General features: G+C 31.4%; 1 protein-coding gene across 2 annotated transcripts in view; it reads right to left on the minus strand.

Moving 5' to 3' along the window:
• Positions 1–25,832, minus strand: part of LOC130629639 (uncharacterized) — a 60,459-nt gene that overhangs the window by 28,794 nt on the left and 5,833 nt on the right. Inside the window, exons 7-20 of one of the 2 annotated variants that reach the window (XM_057442910.1) lie at positions 23,355–23,490; positions 22,560–22,712; positions 20,834–21,003; positions 19,245–19,407; positions 13,221–13,565; positions 12,853–13,058; positions 11,527–11,593; positions 11,145–11,449; positions 7,493–7,634; positions 6,971–7,227; positions 5,477–5,612; positions 5,165–5,299; positions 4,671–4,843; positions 4,390–4,564 (exon numbers count right to left, since the gene is read on the minus strand). In XM_057442910.1, coding sequence (XP_057298893.1) covers positions 4,390–4,564; positions 4,671–4,843; positions 5,165–5,299; positions 5,477–5,612; positions 6,971–7,227; positions 7,493–7,634; positions 11,145–11,449; positions 11,527–11,593; positions 12,853–13,058; positions 13,221–13,565; positions 19,245–19,407; positions 20,834–21,003; positions 22,560–22,712; positions 23,355–23,490 — 2,563 coding nt within the window. The remainder of the gene's footprint in view (positions 1–4,389; positions 4,565–4,670; positions 4,844–5,164; positions 5,300–5,476; positions 5,613–6,970; positions 7,228–7,492; positions 7,635–11,144; positions 11,450–11,526; positions 11,594–12,852; positions 13,059–13,220; positions 13,566–19,244; positions 19,408–20,833; positions 21,004–22,559; positions 22,713–23,354; positions 23,491–25,832) is intronic. The other variant, XM_057442911.1, reaches the window with a different exon arrangement.

A 25,832-nucleotide genomic window follows, 5' to 3' on the forward strand; every position in this document is an offset into this window, starting at 1 on the left:
TGATGGAAACAATTCACAACTTAACACACTTGTGTGTGCTTTACTCGATTTACGACATACTGCATACATGTACTAAAGCTCTCCACCTGAATTGCGATAACTATTGATTGTTCCACCAGGTGAGTAAAGCTGTTTGCTTGAACTAGGTGTTTAACCTTGTTGAATGATTAATTTTGAATTGAGGTGGAATTTGCGCCAAAACTTATTCTGCAAAATAAAGTAGCATTGACCGATTGTTTTTGCTATGGCGGAGCAACAAAGGTTTGTAAACTCTATTTTTATTTTAGCTATCATTGCGGTGAAGTTTTTTTAAAAAAAAATATGTTGCAACCGCAACACTATAATGGTGTGGGCGCTTCAATTGATTTACGACATACCTGTACTAAAGTGCTCCACCTGATTGTGTGGCACATTGTACGGCTCTTATGAAGTGCTCCACAGAGTATAAAACATTGGGCCACACAGTTACTTGTAGCTTAAATCCGCGCTGTGACACTACGTCTTCTGGCTAGCCATATATATTTTACATAGAAAGGGGTAATAAAGGCACTACCCACCTATTACCAGCATCCAAATTTTATTCTTCCATTATTAGGGCGATGATCCATCGAATACCCGTCAACATTGATAACTATATATGGCACATATCAACTTGAAAGCGTATGTATCAATAAAAATGATGAATTACCAAAATTTCAAAGAAATGAGACAATAGGCTCAAAAAGTCAGGCCTTTGTTGAATGAAGAACAACTTGCTATAGTAGATTCCATTCTAAATGTTTTGATAATAATCACAATAATTTTACAAATTGTTTTCCTAGATGGACTAGGTGGTATAGGTAAAACTTTAACATATAATTATATTATTATGGAAGTTATTGCAAGAAATTTGTGTGTTGCTACTTGTGCATGGACAGGTATTGCTGCTACATTATTACAAAATGGTTCACTCACTTTTCAAGTTAGCGGTCTCTGTTTTAGACGGCTCTACAAGTACTGTTAAAGTCAATAGTTACCGTATGATAACTAAATATTCTCTTAAAAGCGATTGATGACATGTTTAGGGTTATATGTAATAGTAATACACCTTGCGCTGGTAAAGTTATTGCTTTGAGAGGGAATTTTCTTCAAGTATTTTCAGTTGTAGAAAGAACTGGACGAGCACAATTTTGAAAAGTCTGCTTGAAGAGTTCCACTCTATTGCTCTTGACTAGCATTTTTCACCTACATACTCACTGAGAGCTAGATAAGGAGAACAAGTGTTTTCAGAATTTCTTTTAAATCTTGGCAGATGTCTTAACTCCAACTAATGAAAAAGCGTTGGAGATTAATAAACACATTTTGAATCAAATTCCTGGCGATACAAATACGTACCACAATGTTGATTCTGTTGTGTCAGACAACTAAGAGGAAATTGATTCATATCCTATTGAGTTCATGCATGCCACCACACCACTTCAACATCAAAATCGGATGCGTTGTAATGCTTTAGAGAAATCTGTCTCAAGGATGGCCTTTGCAATGGTACAAGACTAATCTTTCGTAACCACCATGCCAATGTTATTAACTGTGTAATTGTTACTCTTATTTGTAGAGGTGATTGTGTTCTAATTTAATTAAAGAGTTTCACTCTGCCCAAAAGATACGAATCTACCCTTTCAAATTAGGCGAACACAGTTTCCTTTAACATTGTCAAATGCATTGACCATAAATAAAAGTTAGGGTCAAACTTTTGAGAAGGTTGGTACATACTTGCGTAGACCTTGCTTTCCCAATGGAGAAATGTATGTTGCTTTTTCCCAAGCACGGTCATTTGCTGCAGTAAAGGTAAAGGTTGTCAGTACTTATCAACAAGTTTATATAGGGAATAGATGTTTCACAAAGATGTTGTTTTTCCACAAGTGTTGTAAATATTTTTATTGTGTATTACTGATACAATGTTTGACAGCAAGTTACTGTTACCTTTTGAAAGGTTAGTGAGCTGTGTTGCGGCAAGTTATTGTATACCTCTTGATAAGAATGTGTGTTGTGTGGAAAGTTACTGAGGACCTCTTTAAAGCTATGTTTGCCATATTTAGTAATTTTCTTGTTCCAGTTAATTGTCCTGTTCAAATTAATTGTCTTATAAAATCATTGTACTGTTAAAAACAGTTCTACTCCCTGCTTCGCCATGTTGTTTCTTGTCATTACTGTGTTTGTTGGCACTTTTGGGAATGTGTTTAATTAGCTGAGTGTTTTATAAGGTTGGCGCAAAATCCTGTGGCTTACCTTTTCGTGGGGCACCATGTTACGTATTTTTTATGTTACTTTATGGGTACACTAAAATTAAGAAAATTATTATAATGTTCCTACCTTTTCAAAACTAAACCAATAAATGTTTCCAGGTAATTATTAATTATTTTATTTTACTGTCTCAACATTTTATTTCTAGAAACTAGCCTATGCTGCGTATAGAGAATTCCCAAATGTACAAAGGGCCGGTTTCAAACTAATTCTAAATGTACAATACGGACAGGACTTTCTTCACTTTATAATTTCTAATATATAAGTAATAAACAGTTCCTTCTAGACTTTCTTATAGTTAATATAGTTAATAGAGTTAGTTTATATATAGTTAGTTAGTATTTTACCTCAACCCCCTCAGATTCAGTCAACAATTTATCCAGCATTTAAATAATTCTTACATAATAGTTTGCAATGCTCACTTTTTTAGTTTAATAATTCTTTAAAAAAAATTCTAGTCAACAAAACTCTGCAGTGCATTGATGTTTACAGAATTGTCTAAACCATTCAGTTATTGTGCTAATAAAACACACAAAAGATTTCATATTTGTGACCAAATTATTAAATGTTATCCCTGCTACATGTCAAAGTTTGTGTATAACTTGTTTCAATGTTTCAAAGCTTATTACAATGAGGTTGAAGATTATCCAAAATTTTGGCCTTTGGATAACCTTTTGGCAAAACTGACACCCCTGCTGGTAAAACGAAGGGACCAGCAAGCCTGAATCTATTATACATGATGTTAATTTTTTTCCTTTTCTCTAGAAGGATTAAAAAACGGAGTTAATAACTGAGCTTTTATTTTGGAAACTTTGCTCCTGCTCTACTTTAAGGTCCGCGCATTATTTCATCCTTGTGTCTCTCCATCCGGCGTTATCGTTATCTTTTGACTCGTGTACTTGCATGACAGGAAAACAGATGGTAAGATTTAGTGAAAAGAAGTTTTCCCCTTTGGATTTCTTTTTACAGAAACATCGATGAGATTAATATTACCACTTACCTGTTCAGTTATTCTAGGCTTTGTTTTAACAGCTACAGCTGTCATCGACGGATAATGATCGTAATCATCTTTGGCTATTTGTCCGAAAGACAAAATTTGTCTAGAGAGCCAATGTAATATTGTCTACGAAATCCAGTGTAAGGATTGTGACGCTTTTTATGACGGCGAAACGAAATGAATGCTCAAGCAACATGCTTAAGAGCACAAAAAAGCCGTACAAATACAGACAAAAATGAGATTGTGGACCATTGCTGGAAGAATGATCATATTATTGACTGAGACAATAAAAAGACCATAGACCAAGAGTCTGGTTGTTCAACCACTGATTTAAACTAACACTTACAGAAACACATTTACAAAATTTTTTTTACAAATAGCAGCAGTCTGATTATCCTTTATTTTCTTCAGTGTTTTCTTAGGTTGTGCATATGAATTTGAAGATTCTAATCAGTATTACCTGTATTTTCTCATATTTTTACATTTATTTTAATTATATCAAATTTGCCAACACATTTTTTTAATATTTCCATTTGGTTTTAATTTCATGCAACAGAAAAATCTAACCCATTATTATCGATTGTAAAAATAAGTTTAACAATTTTAGAATTAAAAAGATTTAAAGAGATTTATGTTCTTTGCATTAGATTAATGAAGTAGAAGATTGTAAACTGTTATTATACCTTATGACGCTAATGCTGTCATTATGCCTAAAGTCAGTCAACATAAATGAAAAATCATTTAAAAAAAGACTTAATCTCAGAAACATGATCAACAACTTACTAGATTTTGGTAATTTTTTGGCAATGTAGACTGACTAATTATACAAGAAACTAAAAGATGTCTCCTCAAAATGTCGTTAATAAAAGATAGCTGTATGAATATTTTTCATGCTCGCAATTTCTTGTATGTCATGCAAAAACATGTTAATAGCAATCTTATGTACATTATGGCTTCAAGCTTTCAGTTAAGTAAAACACATTTTGTTTTAATTTCATGTAACAAGTATACCAGAAAAAATCTAACCTATTAAATGAAGATGTAAATAAATGTTAAGGAATTAAAGTTAGAACATTAAAAAAACTAATGAAATTTAGTCTTGCACAAACCTTCATTACATCCCATAATTTCTAATCTTCCACCACATCCCTGATCCTCCACAATACCATTTTTTTTAACTTTATTATTACAATCCATTTCATGCAATCTAATACAGTTTGCTTTTAACATAGTTGGAAGAATAGCAAGTTGTGTTTTGTATCTGTTGTTGCTCCCTCTGAATACCTGAAGAATAATCAGAACTACATGAAGTATACACTTTAAAGCAAATTTACACTTATGCAAAAAACAATTCTCAAAATATCTTATAAAAATAGAATACTTTACTAACATGTTTGATACTATTTATTTTGTAATCATAAATGACAGAATCATGTTTATAACCATATTTTATTTTGTAGGTTTCAATTCTGTCATTCCATATAAAACCAAGACCTTGCAGAGCAACTCCAAAAATGTATTTTGTTTCATTAAAGCACACCTGAAGCCAAATGGTTTGATAACCTAAACATATAAAAATATATAAAAAATATCCTACTTCATGAAAAGTTAAAAACTAAAATTTAAAATTAACAAAAACGTGTTTAGGTTTGCCAGCTATTATTTTTTGTGAACAATAAGTAAGAAGTAATGCAATAACATTTTGTCTGTTGAAATACATTTGAAACGCAAAACTGTTGTTCACCAAGATCTGCAAACTCACCATGGAAATATAAAATCAACAATAAAATATAAAAAGGAAGTATGTTAAAAAAAATCACAGAAAAGCTAACAAATATGAAGTGACTTTGAAAGTACGAGAAGTAATTAGCTTTTTTAACATACCAACTTTTCTTGCCCATGCATTTCTAAGACTATTCAATCGAGCTTTATCTGGCAAATTATTATCTGAAGACGAACTAGAAGCAGATAAAGTTATTCCTGGTTTTCTCCTTTCAACTCCAAGTTTATTCATGCAACCTAAACACAATAGGAACTAAAGTTTTGTTCAAATTGATCATCAGTACTTTTTGTAATAACTGGATAGTTGGCGAGGAGGCTTTATATATTAACAAAACTATGTAAAACTTTACATATCCACAATCCATACATTTTCCAAGTGTGTGTATTTAAAATATTTAATCAGAAACAACTAACTTGTTAAACAACCAGTAAAACCAATATTTATACATCCTCCACTTGGTTGAGGGATGATATCAATAATGCTGCATATTAATGGAGTGTCAAACCAATGTGTTATTATGGAATTATTTTCTCTCTGCGCAATAAACGTCTAAAACAATATATTACTTAACACAAAATAGTGAAGTTGTCACTTAGATCGCGATGATTTATGACTTAAAAAGTGTTATCCTTGAAATTGTTATATCGATTATAGAAACTTTTAAACTCTTAAGAAACATGACGCCCTTGTGTCCTAAAAAACTTAAAACAAGTTCATCTCCTCCAGCGTACTTTACAAATCGTCTTAGAAACAACATATTGTTCTTAAAATATATTATGAGTGTTTACTTTGACGGATGCTCAAAAAAGGAAATAGCTCTAAATATGCATGTTTCACGCCATCAAGACTTTTTATATAATAAGTATACTGTAACTAAAATTTTCCTTCAAATTATATTCTGTTTATCATACCTCAGCAACAAATAATATTTAATAAGAAATTATAAAAAATTGAATTTTTTTAGGCCATATATGTTGCTAAACTAAACTTTAACAATTTTAGAATTAAAATGTGTTTAGGAGGTTGTATGTTCTTTGCATCAGATCAATAAAGTAAAAGATTTTAAACAATATGAATATAGCTTGCAGCTCAAAGATGTATTATTAGTATCTTGTTTTATAGATTTTTTTCTGTCTTATCAATGCTGTTATTATGCCTTAAGTCACCTAACATAAATAAAAAAAAACATTTTGAAAATTGAACTAATCAAATACACATGATCAACAACTAAACTAATACATGTTTCCTTAAAATAGTGTTAATGATTATTAACATAGTATCTACGCATTTTAAAGCTAGCTGTATAAATATTTCTTATGCTCCCAATTTCTCACATAGCATGCCAAACATGTTAATAGCAATTTTTTGTACTAGCTATCACACGGTGCCTTCTACAATAGACAATACAACAATAGAGTTAAGTAAAATTCCTGCAAAGGTTGAATCATGAAAAAAATATCATTTGAATGTTTTAAGTTGAATATATATGTTTAAAATAAAACAAATTGTTAAAACACAAGGCATTTCAAGAAGCCCATATAATATTAATTTAATCTTTCTTGTGACAATTTAGAACTATAATAATGATAACTGATAAGAACTACAGCAAATTATATTCATCAGCCTTGATTGACCACTTACTTTGCTGATATGTTGTGAGGTACAAAATAGTTTATTTTTGATAATCCTTTGTGTTTTACCCCTTTGTTTTCACCTGTTTCACCATTATAAGCTATTCAATGCATTTATCTTAGGTTACTCCTAGCCAATTAAGCTGGATTAATTTTTAATGCTAAAGATAACAGTTGCATTTTGGCGGTGTTTACATTTTTGTAGTGTGTGTATACGACGGAACAGTCAGTGATAGAAGTAGGTTACAGCTGTTAACGTTAGAAAGAATTTAATACCTTGTTAGATGCTCCCCTTGTGACAATTCTTAAAGACTTTAAATTATTACCAAATCGCACTTGAAAATTATGCACAGCTTTTGTTGCATTAGCTTGAACAAATATACCAGTCAATGTAACCTCCATGCCAAAATCATATCTTAAGAACTCTCCAGCTGATGAACACCAAGAATTAGAAGAGTATAAGTTTGGTGACATCACTGTGGTGGTATCATTCATTTTTGGATTAAAGTCTGATCTCATAGAAGAGGAACATGCTAAAAAAGATAGCAAGATTTAAAACAAAAATAAATAAACAAGGCAATTTTACTTATCAGCTAATAAAATATAGTACAAAAAATCTGTTAGTACTTTGCTAAATTATTAAAGGAACTTTTAGCCATGATCTACATATACACTCCATAGATTCAGTCTAGGACAAACACCTTCCTTGTCATGTATTTATTCGGATAAAACATTATATATATAGGGATGCTGTACTGAAGTCCAATTTATAAAGTTATAATAAAGTAAACTACTTACTCTCTGAACATCCATATAATTCAACTTTTATGCACACAACTTTGCTTTGCTCAACTGGGTAGATGAGAATATGACGAGCTGTAAATGCATTTTGATAAAACCAATGCCGTTTTGTGTTTTTGCTGCCTGGATATGCAAAGTTCTATAAAATATGCCGTCTACAAATTTTTCATGAAAACATAGTTGGAATATAAAGGCGAAACCTGAATACAAGGTAGTCTATAAAAATGATAGGTTTGCATTAACACAAAGTACACTAACTATAGGGTTAGTGAATCAGTGCATAAAAAGTTTTAACTAGACTTAAACCTAGGGAAAAAGTTATTGTTTGTATGTAGGGGAAATAATTTTTGCGGATAAAAACTAGTCTTTTAAGGAAACTAGACATGTAGCAGTAATATGTTAAGTATTTTAGGCATACTTTAAGATATGCTGCATTATGCAATTTGGCTCATACTGCTAACAGCGCAGTTAAATTGTTTTGTACACATAAGCATGCTATAAAATGAAAAGAATTCAGACCTGATATAAAATACGTTTTTGGATAAAGCTGGGTTAAGGCGAACAAGAAATTTGAGGATGACATAATAAAAAAAATCATTTTTTAAAAAACAATTAAAACGGTAGATAGGTTGGACAATACCACTGCTAAAACAACAGTATGTTACACTCGCAATAAATTTATTTTTATCTGAACATTCAGCATTTTAAGTGGAATTCTTAATTTTAATATTAATGATGCCATTAGGTTACTAAGGTAATTATTTTTCCATATATAAACTTTTTTTAAATTTACTTCAACAGAGTGCAGGTAAAGTTTCACACGCAAATTGTAGCCAGAATGGTAACAATTTCCCAAGTGAAAGCATTTTCTATTTCTAACATCTTTCTGATAGCGAAAATTTATCCCGAATTTACCATGTAAACAATTAATTTGCCGTTGGAAAATTATTATTAAAAATAAAATGAGTTAGGGGTAGTCTTTACTTGTTTACGTTCTTAATGTGTTGCGATTACAGTTTTTAACTTTAATGTCAATGTCAATGGAGTTAAAAGTGTGTCTGTAAACAACCCAATGACTTGAAATAATAGCAGACATCTTTTAGGTAACAAGGGGCCATATTTATCTTTTTATTTTCTAAATGCTCCGTGTTTGTGAAATATTTGTTGTCTATACGTTATTACACTTTTAGGGAATATTACACGTTATTATCTACGTACGAACACTTTTAGCCACGTATAAATCTTAAACAAGCTGTTGGTGTGTGTGTTAAAAATCAAAAATCGAAGTTATTAGAGGAAATGTTAGGAATTTCATTTATAGTGATCAAGAAAATCTTTCTTAACATTGTTGATATTAGGTACTAATGTTCTCAACTTGTTACTATTTTCAAGGTTTTCAAACAATGGCCTAAGTTTAATCAAATTAATCAAGTGTGACTGTGTCTATAACAGGAAAAGTTAATCATGTTTCTAATGCTTTTCTTAGATAGCGTCTTTAAAACATCCCCTTTTTGCATTTTATAAAAGTTATTATTGAAGATATTATTTCGGTTTGTCTGTTCAGTATTCATGTTACTGTGGAAAGTTTATCATTTCTTGAAAATGATAGCCTAGTAGGCGACATTTCGGGAGATCCTTCTCCCATCAACTTACTGAGATTTGGTTACCAGCCCTACAGAAGAAGTAGTTACCTACATCTAGGTCCGAAAATATTAATTACCGTAATTAACTGTAATTATCAGCTCGTTTCTGATTGGTTAATTTTTATGAATTTCGATCCTCTGCAATTATATAAATACCTGCTCAACACCATTTTACTTTGCCCGTTGATGGGAGAAGGATCTCCCGAAACGTCGCCTACTAAACTATCATGTTCAAGAAATGATAAACTTTCCACAGTAATATAAAAGTTATGTTTCTTTTTTTATGTGGCTAAAAAAATCATGGGAGAAAATAGAGTAATTTCATTAGTTAGGAATAGTTGCCAATCTAAACAGTCACGTTATTATTGTTGTCTATTTTGTACAAAAGTTTCAACTGATGGTTGGTGTCTCTTTAATGAAATTGATAACATGGGAGTTATTGTATGCAGATGATTTGGTTCTCATAGCAGAGTCGATGAAAGAATTAGTTGAAAAGTTTGAGAATTGGAAGAAAGGACTAGAAGAGAAAGGGCTAAGGGTGAACACAGCAAAGTCTAAAGTCATGATTAGTAGCATTGCAGCCAAGTGGGACCTTGTAGTTAGAAAGTGCCTTGTGGAGTTTGCAGGAAAGGGGTTGGTAGTAACTTAATTTTTTGTCAGACTTGCAAGCATTGGGTACATAAGAAGTGCAGTATTATTGGTTGAAGGTTAAGAGCTTACATTCAATTTGTATGCAAGCGTTGCAAAGGTAAGATTACAGAGAATGAAGTAATTCCAGCTTCAATGATGTACAACAGTGGCTCGTTAGAAATAGTTGAGAAATTCTGTTACTTAGGTGATATGTTGGGCAGTAAAGGGGGTGTTGGAAGAAGTGTTACTTGCAGGATAGGTTCTGCTTAGAAAAAGTTCAGAGAGTTACTTCCTTTGTTGACTAGCGTCTTGTCAATTGAATTAAAAGGTAGATTGTATGAGGCCTGTGTAAGTGTTATGTTGTACGGTAGTGAGACATGGGCAGTGAAGCAGGAAGATCTTGACTGTTTAGAAAGGAATGATTTGAGAATGGTTAGGTGGATGTGTAACGCCAGTCTGAGAGACCGAAAGAGTTCAGATGAGCTAGGAAGCAGGCTAAGTACCCGTAGAATTAAAGATGTTATCCAGATAAGAAGATTGAATTGGCTGAAGCACTTGGAAAGAATGGAGGGGGATAATTGGGTAAGAAAGTGTAGAGACTTGATAGTTCCTGGGACAAAGCCCAGAGGCAGACCAAGAAAGACTTGGCAGGAGGTTATAAGGACAGACTTGATACAGAGGAAGTTAAGTTTAGATCTAACACAGTCTAGATCAGATTGGAAGAGGGTCATTAATATACCCCGTCCAACCCATGCTAACATGGAAAACGGACGTTAAGCCGAGAATGATGAATGATGATGACTATTAATACTATTACTATTATTAATACGTTCCAAAATTATCACCACAATTTACACATCATTGTAATTGAGATGTAAGAAGTAATATTGATTTATCAAATGATGTTTTAATAAATTATTTTCAAAGATGAAATATATTAGTTGTGAGCTGACATTGCGAGTAGATTTATGAAAAGGTAAACATTTGTTATTTGAATTTTATGATTCGCAACATCTATATTATAATACTACAGGTATTATAACATAGATCGTATAATGATATTGTATGTACGTCTGTCCGTCTGTCTGTCACGCAAAATAGTAGCCTAGCTGCGCAATGAGCGAGACGCACCCAATGCGGTATAAAAAGGACGGGCGAACCCTTGGATTTTTCCACAGGCTAACAACGACTAGTTATTTCGAAGACTATCAAAAAATAATCCAGCTTATCTATTTTTAAATCTAAAATAAAACTTTGGGACTGGATGAGTGTGTTGTATTTGTGTAATTAGTAAACGTTTTAGTTAGACCACTGCAAAGTCGAATATTTAATACTACATGAACATACGAAGAAAAATATATTTAAAAAGAATTTACCCTTTTTTTTTTCGTATAATCAATTATCTTTTCTTCCCACAAGTCAACTAAATCATTCGGATCTGTTATACCATACTTTATACGCACATTTGTGACTCCTTGCGTACTACCTTGTATTGCAAGACCGGTAATTGTCATTATTCTTCCCAAATCAATCTGTATGTAAGCATTTCTACTACTCCACTTGAAAGCACTATTTAATCGAGCAAAAGATACATTCATGTTATTTGAATAAGGAGTAGATGTTTTCAATCTGTCATCAGGTATTACATAAGTTTCCATTCCAAGTGGCTGCATGCATGGACCTTAAAATTGTAATACAAAAGTAATACAAAATTGCCTTACGCCTTACTCTTGAAAAAAAAATTTAAGCAACACAAACCTCCTTTTGTTGTTCTTACAATAATCGATCTACTCCATATCACCCTTGAAACAGTAAAAACTTGCACCTAAATATAAAGATATATAAAATAAAAATTACTTTAAAAAAACCTTTCGGAAAAGTTATAATTCATGATTCATAGTTGTATGAAGCATAAGGAGTGAAATATGATACATTGTCAAAACAAATATGGCGCAACATTTACATAAAGTAAAATTTCCCCCAAAAAAACTAAATGTACAAATTGAAGAGAAGGCTAAGTTTTTGTTTGATTTCCTGAAGCCTAAAATAATAAATAATAGACAGTTCTTTATTGCATGAATTAAGCTTGGAGAACTGATCGATAGTATAAAAAGAGTGGTTACAAATATATTAACTTTGTCATTAACTTGGTGGTTTTGACACTGGTGGGTTGACCTAGCTTTAGGGAATTAGATCAATATTTATCTAGTGGTGTCTGGTAACTAAATAACCAAATAAGTTATTTTAATTATTAATTTTAATTATTTCATTGACCTCTGTCCGACGAATTCCTTTCTTTGTGGTAACATTATAAAACTTAACTTCAGTTTTTACATAACGCGAAGAAAAATAATTATATCCTGTCACAAGAGTTGTATTAACCTAACAGATCACAGTCTATCAAACTGTGTACTCGTGAAAGAATCAACAGATTTCTTTTTAAATTAATATAACCACTAGCTAATGTAAAGAATACTAGTTACCACAGCTTGCTTGAGGAAATATGGCATAGATCATTTCGATTTTATTAACTCTTGCAGAAAATTACTTTACAAGCCTTAGGGTCAAGGACCTTTATTGTTTTAAGTCATTTTAACTTAAACAAAGCTGCGTTCCTTTAAGACTTAAGTTAAAGCTGATCATACAAGAATAAATGTTCTCACAACTTTATTCCCAAAAAAACAAATAAGAAAGAAAAAAAAAATTCAAAGTCCACTAATACCTGTACTTTTTCCAAGAAATTAACATAAACATTAACATAAAGTGAAAAAAAAGAAGCTTAAACGAGATATGCTAAGATTTATATTAACCTGTATGCTCAAGTATATTAACCTGTGTGTATAAAAAAACTTAAATAGGCTGCAACTGATTTTTACAATTTTGAAAGTGAGGTAAGTTTTATATGTGACCCAAAAACCATAGATAAGCTCATTTTCTGGAAAATAAAAATTAATAATGTATATTTTAATAGGACACACCTTTAATATATTAAACTTCATTTGAGAATAAGAAAAAACTTTTGATTTTTTCTACTTAAATTTTTTCAAAAGACACTTTATGCTAGTATTAATAAAAGCGCATTACCTTGCATTCATAAGTGGTATAGGGAGTCAATTCATTAACAGTGGCAGACGTGCTTGTATTTGGTATCACATTTGTAACAATCATTTCTCTGCAATTAAGTCTGCAGCATTGAATTCTATATTTTGTTATGTACTTCTTTTCATTAAGAATCCACGAAAAATTAATGGAGGTTGTATTCTGAAAAGTAGACGAAAAATTCTTCGGAGCTAAAAATAAAAATAAAATGTTATAAGGAAAACTTAAGAAAATTAGGACACAATTAAAGCCCATTAGCAATAGCTAAATCTATTATGAGGTGTTTATAATAGAAATTAATCTTACATAATTAGTTAAAGTTAAATATTCTGAGTATATCTAGGATGTCTAACCTTGGAATGACCAGGTAAGATTAAACGTTTTCTTCACAGGAACGAGAGTACTTTTAGACATATACTGATATGCACATGCATATTCTTTGGTACACTTTAACTTTCCATTCTCTTGATTATCACATTCACCAAACCTCAATAAAAACTCTTCAATATCCATCTTAAATGTGAGTAATGATTTATATAGTTCATTTGTATTGTGATTCCTGATTTCGGTGATCGTATAATTTCCATCAGTTGTAACTACTTCGCCATTTAAACTCCATTGTATAAGTGGATGTGTCCCATATGCAGCACATTGTAGGCTGTTGTTTGCCCTCATCATAACAACATCAGGAAGTTTGTCTAAAAATAACAATAAAGAACATCAAAAAAGCATTAAAATCTTAACGAAAACATTCATCTGCTTGTTTTGAAAACAGTTTCTAAAAACAATTAGTAATAGGTTGCTATTAACTTTATCAAAGAATACACTTTACTATGTATATTATTTTTTTTAATTATCACCCATGATCAGCTATACATGAAGGTACTGTGTAGTAAATCTTAAGTATAAACTAATATGTTATGTTATTATATATATCTAAATTTAGGCTAAGGTTGCAAATGCCTATTTCCTAAATAAAGTGTAGTTAAGAAAACGTTCCTATCTGAACAACAATAGTAACCTTTTAACCCTATTTGTTATGAGCTTTTTGGGATCTTGAAAGTATGTGAGTAGGACATAAGTGTTAGTTATAAAATTTGCACGGTTGTAGTGTAAGACAAGAAATAAATTGGAATAACAATTTTTTGATGAGAAAATACTATACTACAAAAAATTCGATATCAAATTTCATATTTCGGATTGAAGTCATGAAAATCGGGGAAAACGAACTTGAGAGTTGGCAAAATAAACACTTCCCATGTGATCATTAAATCAGAATGTATATCAATTTTCTTTTTTGAGAGTATGGTGGTTTCAGGCAATACCTCATGTGAAGTCAATTTCTTTGGAAAATGTACCAGTCATGAAAATATAATTAGTCATAAAGTTTCTTAATTCAAAATATATTATAATTTGAAATTTATGCGTTCTATACCAAATAGGGCTAAAAGTTATTCACCTCTTTTGCAGGCAGATTATAACGCGGAGAGCACTTAGGGCATTTTCGTTTTGTTTCCATTGATTCATTAATAATGAAATATATAAAATATGTAAATATAGACGATTAAAGTATCAATCTATAGGAAAGGATTTACTAAACAAGTAGAAAAAATAATTATTAACGCTAAACCTGACTTTTTATGCCTTAACACCCATGTATCTAGATGTTGCTTTCATCCAGTTATCATAACTCCGCTCCCTCCATTTATATAGTTATAGCTTTGCATAATTTAAAAGGTCTTATTACCCAAGTCTGATAGCCACTTTTTTGTTAAAATAACTCTTTTGATGATTCCACTGACTACATGGACTGTACTGTCCAGTAATGAAAACACTACCATTTCTTTGCAGGACATTTGGTGATTAGATGTTGAGATATTGATCAGCATGAGTTAGTGTGATTTATATTGATAAGTTATAACCGTTGCCAGACACTAGAGTGTAGAAGAAATGGAGCATACTGTTCTTCCTGTGCTCGATTGTAAATTGAATTTTTGGGTGTATATTATTGATATGTTCATGAAATGCGTCTAGATGTATTTTTAAGAAAACGTTATCCGCAAATCTTTTTTCAAACTCTGGGGGCGTGATATGCAGCAGTCTCATAAGCCTGCATATATATTTTAGCTACCACAGAGGGAGATGAGCCACCCATAGCCACATCGTTAGTTTGCGTAGAAGTTACCGTCAAATAAATACCATGTTTTTGTGAGTACAACTTAGACCAAGGACATTAGCTTGTCTATAAGGATAAGTGTTTTGTTGTCATACTAATCATTTATTAAAAATTTTGCAATGATATAAAATGTGTCCTTCATGGTAATTCTGTGTACTTTCTGATAAATTTCGAAAACTCTTTCCAGTTTTTACAGTGACCACTCTTCGTGTAATTGCTAAGAATGGCAGCTAGATATTTTGATAAAATTACACAAAGGAGATCCTGTACATGAAACAATTGGGTGTACAGGTATTCCCTATTTATTTATTTTAGAAAGACTATAGAATCGAGACGGTGAAGTGTCTAAAGTACTATGTTTATTACACAATCTATCATCAATGCTATCGTCTTTATTTAAACGTCCCCAGATGTTTTCCTTGTGTCACACTTGATTGTTTCTAATATATCTCGTTTGAGGCGTGTGTATGGTTACGTTTTAATGCTACATTACATTGTTACATTGTTAATGCTATCATAACATTTGTCAAGATAATCTTTCTTGTCTAAAATGACAGTCTCCGTTGCTGCTGTTCATGTTGGCAAAAATTTACAAGATTATAACGTAGCACATATAATTGTATTGCTACATTTATATTATTTAGGTGCTATAGACAAAGAGTGAGAATAGCTTTAAAATTTGAAAATAAAAACCTTTTTAGATGTTGTCACAGTGGTAAGGTTGCATTAGATTATGTATCTCCTTACTCTCACCAGCTAATGCAATTATTAACAAATAATAGTACTGTTTAGGCTAGAGACTTTGGGGCAAATAGATGCACGTATAATAGCGCAGTTGCATTTGCTTCTTTTGGAGCAAACCTTCAGCCCTGCATAGAAATAGACCACCATGTTTTCGAATATGTTGTTAAATAATTCAACAGGCTGGAGGCCTCTAACCTCCTGAAGGTCAAATTTCCGTTTTTAATCTATTGCATACTTATGAAGCAGGTAGAGCACTCAATGAGTGGATGGCTGGATTTGTCAGGAAGGCGTTATGCAAATTGTTCAGAGGTTAATGGGTTAGACATTTAACTAGTACATGGGTAAAGTTGAGTAGGAAGAATTAAATTAAGCAGTAGCAGAGAATCATGCTCCATCTTTGTTGGTCAAGATAGAGATTTTTCTGGAGACAGAGATTTAGCCAAGTGGGGGTAATTTACAAAATATTTTTCACAATGTCTGCCAATTTAGAGCCAATAGTTTGTACCATTTTTTTAGCCAGATTTTCCATGTTGTGGAACGTCCAACTAATAGACACAATTGTACTACCATGTTGTAGTATTATACTTACTATTTGACTGTATGCTTATTATTTAGCCCTATTCATTATGGCAGGAAAATGTTTCAGCAATATCATGTTGACTCCTATGTTAAAATTGATCGCTTAGAATACACTCAAGAAAACTAAACTGCATGCTGAAAGTTACCAGGGTGTGGCAGAACACTTAAATGTACATGCAGAAGACTGGGGATTTCAACCAGGTCGAATAGTTGTTATTCCTTTAAGTTTTCATAAAAGTTCAACTGCCACGGCTTAGAATTATCAGGATGTTATTGGCAATTATTGGTAAGTTTAGCAAACCTGATTTATTTTTTACTTTTTTTTTCAATTCCAGGTGGTGTGAAGTTACAGAAAGGTCAATGTGCATCATAATCGTCAATAAGGGCCGTGGAAAAAATCCAGTAAGGCAGAGAAAAGATAAAAAAAGAGACGTCACTTAAATTTTAATGAAGTCAGTAGTGTCCTGTCCATATACATAAAAATTATTCTTAAAATTTTGTTTATTTGTAGCATTTATTGTGAAGAACTTAAAACTGTGATCAAAATAATGTAAGTGAGTACATTTAATGAGCAGTTGAGAAGATAACTACGTTTTCATTACACAAATGTTGAAAGGCTCATCAAGTAAGTGTATAGAATCATGTAATTTTGACAAATGGTTGCAGAGATATTTAGGTCTGAACATTCTTTGATGACGTCTTCAACCGTTTATTTCAAAATGGAATTAGGGACCCACGCTTGAGAAACTTACCCAATTTATAGTCCCAGAGTGTCCCTAATTACCAACACGGTGAAAAAAAGACTGACTTCACCACCTCACTTCTAAGTTATTTGGTCTCAAAACTTTAAGTACATTGTATGGATTTATTCATTAAGATATTTACGTTATATTAAAGTTATTACCGTCACAACGTTAGATTGCCGATTAGCATTTGAGACATGCATTTTTCGGCTACATTAAAGAAAAAGAAACACACCCACTTTGGTGGTCACATACAAACAAAACTTTTGTATTATTATATAAACTAGTGGTTTAAGCCCATGGAAAAATCCACTTACACAGAAGAACAATGAGAAAGATCCTCTATTAAAGTTTTGATGACTTTAGCAAGGAGCGAAACAAAATTAAAATTAAATGCTTGTTGCGTGTGTAGTAGAATCTGAAATGCTAACCAAAATTACATATAAGATCATGTGCTTTTAAAGAATGGTTAGGAAGATATACAAGTTTAACATGCTAAAATAAATAAAAAAAACTTAAATTTGCTTAGTTGTTATCTAGAAAATGTAGAGGATTGTGCACTTTTGATGGACGATTACAGAAATAATAGGGAGTAAATGAATTTTGTTAGTGGAATTAACCTGTCTGTTCAGATACAGGTGGTATGACTCAACATCGGAGAACGCACTTGGGACCCGGGTGCCCATAGTTATGCTCTTGGGAGTTATTTCCACTCGTTTCCAATTAATTAGCCTTACAGTACAATGCTATGACTTTGCTAATCTTATTTAATTAATAAAAGCCAGTCTAAGTGCATTGGCGTCATGTTGTTTTGTCTAGGCAGGTTACAAGTTAGACACACTTCTTTGGTGACTTCTACAAAAATTTTAGCGACTTCAAAGGAAAACATCCCTTTTGGCTGTTACAGACACACTGAAAGAGGTGCTTAGGATTTTGTAACTCATTTGAAACCGAAATTCTATAAACGGTACGTCGACGTATAACAGAAGAAAACAGAATATTTTTGACATTCTTTACGAAAGATTATATGCATATCATTCAAACATTTGTTTTACAATCGAAAACAATCCAAAGAAGTTTTTAAATACGGAATTAATTAGATCAAATAATTCTTTGAGTTTTCTTGTGGCTTCTATGGAATGTAAGCTACCATTTCAATGAAAATCTGCTGTACCGAAAAAAAACAAAAGAAATATTTTGTTGGGAGAATTACACAGGGCCAATAGAATAAGCTCTAATCTCGAAATAGAGATGAAAAGAATAGATATTGACTGGAACAAATGACATGATAATAATAGTTAGACAGATGTGTACCTTCAGTCTGAGAGACAGAAAGAGTTTGGATAAGTTAAACATCAGGTATTTGTGACATTATAAATTATCCACATCAGAGGATTAAGTAGATTAAAGCACTTGGAGGAAAAGGAGAAGAATAAATGGGTGAAAATTTAGACACTTGATAGCTTCAGGTACATAGCCCAGAGTGTAACGTCCTCAATGTCAGTTTATTATATCATTAGCGAAATATTGATGCATGTGTAGGACCTTTCTCGAGGTGTTACCATTATTAGTGTACTAGTAGTTTGACTCATGGAAAAAATCCAATTAATTCAGAAAAAATGGCCACAGCAATAAATTGATACCAGTAATAACTCTGTCCTTATGCAATGCTTGAAATACTTATCATAAAAAGTATATCATTATAAAATTTTAATGAGATATTGACAAGATACCTAAATTTAAAAAATTGGCAACATCAACAATGATATGTTCCTATAGATATTTTATTTTTAGAAATTTTTAGAAAGCCATTAATTCTATTTTGTAGACTCTCCAAGGTTGATCACAATTATGTATAGGATCATGTGTTGTTACAAACAGTATCAAAGATTATGTCATCAAATCGTACATTCCGATAATTGGTTAACCAACCCCTAAGGAACTTAACCAGTTTTATCCTGGGTGACTCCTTTTATGAGTAACAATGTCAGTAATTCCGACATGTATCTAACATGTATCAAAACACTCAAAATTGCATACATTGCACAGTGTTTGTAATATATGAGGGATAAACCAGATTGTAATATTTACTTCATTAGACAAATAAAAAGTACAAATAAAATAAACCAGCAAACCTCCATTACATCCCATAATTTCCAACCTTCCAGTACATCCCTGTTCACCATTTTCTTTTTTATTATTACAATCCATATCATGCAATCTAATACAGTTTGCTTTTAACATAGTTGGAAGAATAGCCAGTTGTGTTTTGTATCTGTTGTTGCTCCCTGTAAATACCTAGAGATAAGTTAAAATAAAAATAAACCACATTTATATCTTATATATTAATTCCTTTGCGTGAGTAAAATTGTGCTACTCACAGGTCAGTTTCTTATGATGTGGCTGTATGCTAAAATTTACTAAAGAAATAAGTAAGCCGCCAAATGAGAAAACTTTCCTTTAATTATTAAGTTCCTTGTTGTGTCTTGAGCCAGAAAATATTTTTGTGTAAGAATACACTCTGACCAATGGGTCAGAAGTTCACAATATCCTAAGAATATATCTAAGCTTGATTGTTTGTTCTAAATCAAAAAAATTTGTATTATGCACAAAGTTAATTAGCAGTTTAATTTTTTATTGCTTAGCAAACTGAACTGTCTGAAGTAATGGGTCGTTACATATAGCTTATAGTAGCTTATAGCAGGCTTTATTTTATTAAAGCATTATACATTTACATGCCATAGCCATGCTAAGAAGATATTGTGAATAATGAGGATAGTATTTGTCAAAAAAACACTGAAAGGAAAAACATACTATTCTTATAAAAACAGCGTGTATGTCCTAGAGAAGAATTTACATAAACTGTAAAAACTAATTTTTCTGTTGTGATTCAGTGTTGTTGTCATTATATAAAACCTAAACCTAAAACCTAAACTTAAATCAATGTTTACATCTGTTACGTTACGATCGTTTGAAATATATTCCACTCTTAAATTCGACACTGCATTTTTATCTTCTTTGATTTTATGCGTAATTTTCTTGATTATAAGTTTGGGTCTGTTAAAGCAAACTGTTCTTTTAATATTTTGGATTGAAATATTTCGGTAGATGTACAATATACTAAATAATTCAAGTTTTTATATTTCTCTTTTATGTGTTTTTAACAATTAATTTCTTATATTTTAACTTTGGAAGGTTTGCTGTATGCAATAGACTGAATAGCTAATTTTGTATGGCTTAACGAAAAATGTTTGATTTTTTTTGTTATCCTTTAACATTCCGTTATAAAAGAGACAAAGAGCCCGGGGTCGAGGTTGAAATGTGAGTTTTGAAAATTTGTATGTTTTTGTTTAGTATCTCTTATATCAGTTTAATGAGAGATTCAGTAGCTTCTTCCACGGGAATTCAGCTAGTTATATAATATCATTGTACGAAGAAAATTGCTTCCTACATATTAATATTAGCTGTGTGAATATAAGCAAACATACTCTTTACAGTTACAACTAAATTTTATTTAAAATGATTGAAAAAATTCACAACTTTATGATAAAAATGCAGGTTTACTATGCATAAAATAAGTAACTACAATTAAAAAAATGGATTTAAGCAAATTCAAGGCATCCTCAAACTTTTTCAATAGCATATTAAAAACTTGCCTGGTTTTTTATCACATGTTTTTTAATAAATATATTGCTTTACACAACTAAAATCACATTAAACTCACCTTTTTATCATTATTGATCTTGTAATCATAAGAAACATTACTTTTATATCCATAATTTATTTTGTAAGCCATAATCCTATCATTCCAGCGATAACCTTGACCTTGAACAGCAATTCCAAAAATGTACTTAGTTCTATTAAAGCATACCTGAAGCCATATGTCTCGATCATCTAAGCATATAAAATTGGTGTTTAAGAAAAAACCAAACAATCAAATATACACAAGTATGGCTAGTTTGTAAAAAAATATAACATAACAACATATTTGAGATTAGCAAAGCCTAAAAAAATTCCTGGAATATAGAAGCTTTTTTGAGAGGAATTGATAATTTTCTTTGGATGTTTTTGCTGATGTTTAGATCTCAAGTAAATATTTATTTTGTAGCGAAATAATGAATTGATTCTTTTCTTATCACTGATGGTTGGATAAATGAGCAAGATGGTGTTAAGTGCCAATAGTTTTATATCCATTTATATCCGTCAGAGCTGGGAAGTAAAGATTTAAACGACTATGAAAACTCAAAGGCATATAGTTACTACAACTCAGGGTGTCTTAAGCTTTACTTATCGTTCTGGTTGAAAGGATGTGGCGTATGTATTTACATCAAAAATGGTATTACATGGGAAAGACGTAAAGACCTGGAAATTAAAAATATTGAAAATATATAGGTTGGGATATTTTTAAAAAATTCCAGCAGTTTTCTTATATGATGCGTATATCGGCAATTAGGTATTTTAAAATACCTGTGAATTAGTTTTAATGACGTATTGCAGTCTTTGACGGAAGAGACGATTATTATGAGACTGCAACGTCAATTATGCAAAGAAACCGGTCAATCGACAATTCAAAAATGTTTTGTGTCTGAGTGGATTCAAACAACTGGTTAATGAGTCGACACGAACTGTGCAATACACTTCAAGTATAATCGATATTATAGCATCAAACAAAGAGCACATTAAACTGACTAAAGTTATTCCATTTAGCTTTAGTGACTACGATATGGTTGCATGTGCTCGCAAACTCAATAATAAACAGTTCCAATCGAGAACAATACGCTGTGAAGATTACTTAAATAACAACCTTAAAAACTTCAAGAACAACTGAAAGATGTTGATTGGTCAGCAGTTTATGAAAAGGAAAACAGTAACAGAAAATAATGTATTTTATTATATTTGTAGCTATAAAAAAATCTGTTTTTTTAAAAAATTTGAACCAGTTGGTTATGTTGTGCTATACTCGGTCACTGGCACAAGGTTTCCATTCTGATTTATCGCTATTTACCCTTCGTAAAGCAATGATCCACTTTTTCGTTTTTCATAATCTTTTAACACACTTGGGAAACAGTATAATCTGAAGGGAGGATTTAACCAACATTTAAATTTCACAAACACAATCCAGCAAAGAAGAAGACTCAACTGCACAGCTTCACTGGCAGTAGTGTTTACTTTTCTGACTAAACCAATTAAAAAACATGCCCCAAACCGCGTTAAGATTCATAATGGCAAAATTATATGTCTAACTGGTGTATACAACACAATGCGAGGTCAATGGTTCCAGAACTTAATACTGATGGCAAATAAAACAAAAGCATAAAGTGTGCCAAGTACTGAGAATGGCAGATTTCAAGTCCAACTTTCCACACAGTAAAAATAATAATAACAATTACTGATGTCATTTTAATTCCAAATCACGTACTGAAAAATCATTAATTCTATTTTTAACATACCCCTTTTTCTTGCCCAGGCATCTCGAATATTATTTAATCTAGCATTTTCTGGAGCATTATCATGTATTATTTCACCATTTTCTTCAAATGTGCTAGAGGCAGTTATTTTAATTCCTGACTTTCTACTTTCAAGTCCGAGTTTATTCATGCAATCTAAATAAATAATAAAAAAAGAAAATTCAGGACTGGTTTAATTTAAAATAATTGAGTACTAAGTTTTACAGATGTTTTTGCACAAATTAACAAATTTGAGTATTGAACAGTTATTAATTTTTTTAAGGAATTTTTTTTTCTTTGACTGCTTCTTTTAGTCATATGATGGCCACAGTTTTTTTAAATTATCTTATAACAAAAAAAAAATTACTTCTTCAGTATAAATGGCTTTATTGTTAAGCATTGTCTATGAAGAATCTTTGTGGTCCTTTTGTGTAGGAATTAATTTCACACAATAATTTACAGGCATGAAAATTCACTAAATAACCCTGCAAGATTCGTGAAAAATAACATTCTAACAAAAGTAATATCATAAAGAGCTCCAGAATGTTACAAAAATTAGATTAACAATTTGCACCAGTGTTTATCAATAGAACAAGGTAAAATTAAATTGTAATCTTTGTGTATTTATCTGGGAGAACGAAATAGATGTTTTGTGCTAATAAGGTAAAAACATGATTTCATACAAAAATGAAGAAGTAATTTAGGATTAAAAAGGCTCCCATTTTAAATAACGGATCACTAGCTATAAGAAGACTATAAATATACAGAATTTATATAAGGCAAATAAAAACAACTAACTTGTTAAACAGCCAACAAAACCAATCTGTATACAACCTTCACCGGATTCAGGTATAATATCAATAACACTGCATATTAGTGGAATGTCAAACCAATGTGTTATTACTGAATTATTTGCACTATTTGTAATAAATATCTAAAAGCACAATAATTAACATCTTAATACAGGTACATCAGTGTATATCTGATTTTAATAATTGGAAAAAAATCTTTATAATTACTCTAACAATTATACTATAAAAAAAAGCTCTCATATATACTACGTATTGGGAAAATAACACAAATTGACAATAGACAATTTATATGTCTTAATTTTATTTACACTTGATTCATAGTACTTTATATTACTTCAAACTGTGCTTTGATGTCTAAAAACATTGGTAAAACCTTTCTGAATATTTGCATATATATCCTTTAATTAGCTCTATTCCAAAACACACCACTGAATGAGACCTATTCTATATAGGTGAATATTTATCATAGCACATCGGTATTTCATTCTCAACAGAGAATGCTTCACCCCGATCAGACCTCTGATCATGACGGGCGATTATAATGCGTGTAAGTGATATTGAAGAAGAACTACTTTGTTCATCACTAACATACTGCCAAGCAGTGAGCGGGATTTGATCCGCGGTCCCCAGAACTGGGAGCCGCAGACATACCCATTACACTACGTGCAGTAATATGTTAGTGATGAACTCAGATAGTTTATCCGGATGGTGTGTATACATATAGTTGAATATTTATCATAGCACATTCGTATTTCATTCACAACGAAGAATGCTTCACCCCGATCAGACCTCTGATCATGACGGGAGAGCATAATGCATGTAAGTCATAATGAAGAACAACTGTTTTGTTCCTCAGTAACATACTTCCAAGCAGTGAGCGGGATTCAATCCGCGGTCCCCAGAATGTTAATGATGAACAAAGTAGTTCTTCTTCAATATGACTTACACGCATTATACTCACCCGTCATGGTCAGAGGTCTGATCGAGGTGAAGCATTCTCTGTTGAGAATGAAATACGGATGTGCTATGATAAATATTCAACTATATGTATACACACCATCCGGATAAACTATCTGAGTTCATCACTAACATATTGCCGCACATAGTGTAGTGGGTTTGTCTGCGGCTCCCAGTTCTGGACCTATTCTATTTGGTTCATGTAAATCTTTTTTCTTTGCCATATCATAGACCACAAATCCCATTGTTATTTTGAAATTCTAAAAGTTTGAATTATCCAAATACATTATAAGCTGTTTTGTGAAAGATTACCACAAGTGAAAAGTATAGAATGAGCTTACTTGAGTTTAATACACTGATTAAAGGGTAAAGATAGAAATTTTATTGTTGCGTCTATTACCTAATAATTGTTTTTTAATAGCTTGCCTGATAGCTGCAAAAAACAGGGAATATGTTTTGCGAAAAAAAACAGGATTAAGACATTCGATTCTAGTAGTATAATATATCCATTTCGGTTTGTAAATTTTCTCTTTAATTTTTTTCAAAATTATTTCCTTGTCAAAATCTCTTTTTGTTGGGTGCTGATTCCTGGTTATGATTCCGGTTTATATCAAAGACGCAGTTATATATATGTGCACTAATATCATTGTTTAAAATGGATGTACCATAAATAAACTGTCTGAGATGTTGTGCAAAGGCTGTTTTATACCACAGTTATTTAAAATAATTACATCTGATATGTTCTTTGTTGTTGTTTATATAAAGCTGTGTGATATGATTTGAAACTTTCAATATTTTTAAAATAACTTGATTTGAAAATATATACTAGGTAAGCTGTTAAGAAGCTTTGTAGCTTTTAGTCAATAATATCTTATGTAGATAAAATTTATGTTTTTATGGATTTTCCGTCAATTTTTTGTGTTTGTATTTATATCTGCTATTATGTTAAACTTCCCCACGTGTCAAGTTAAATACAAAAAGAATCTTAACTTAGTGTTCTGTTCACTTTCTTTCAGTTTACAAAAGTATGAGCAGTGGCAGTTTTGAGTTATGAGATTTTGTACTTTGGTACCAGCAATTGCTGTATTTACCCTAAAAAAACAATTACTTACTTAATATTAATTTTATCTAAATCGTCCAAGTTTTTAGTTATGTAGTGTATTTTGAAAATATGTAGTTTGGTCTATCCCCAATCAAAACCTTTATAAGCAAGCTACAAGCAATATTTTTGTATTTGTTCAAGTAGCTTGGCTAACTGTTATGAAATTTTTCATCTGCTGGCAACAATATCTTAATTTGCAAGAGCTAATTGTGTGATAGACAAATCAATTTCGATTTATTTAATACAATTTTTTTAATTATTATGCGTTTTTTTACGAAACACAAAAGTTACAATCTAAATGGGACTGCTCTGTAAATGATAACAATGAAAATGGGACACAGCTGATAAAAATTAGATAAATTTAAAATTGTATTGAATTCATTTTCCAGGAAAGTATATCACTCC

The sequence above is a fragment of the Hydractinia symbiolongicarpus genome, chromosome 2 (assembly GCF_029227915.1).
Source record: "Hydractinia symbiolongicarpus strain clone_291-10 chromosome 2, HSymV2.1, whole genome shotgun sequence".
Taxonomy (NCBI): domain Eukaryota; kingdom Metazoa; phylum Cnidaria; class Hydrozoa; order Anthoathecata; family Hydractiniidae; genus Hydractinia; species Hydractinia symbiolongicarpus.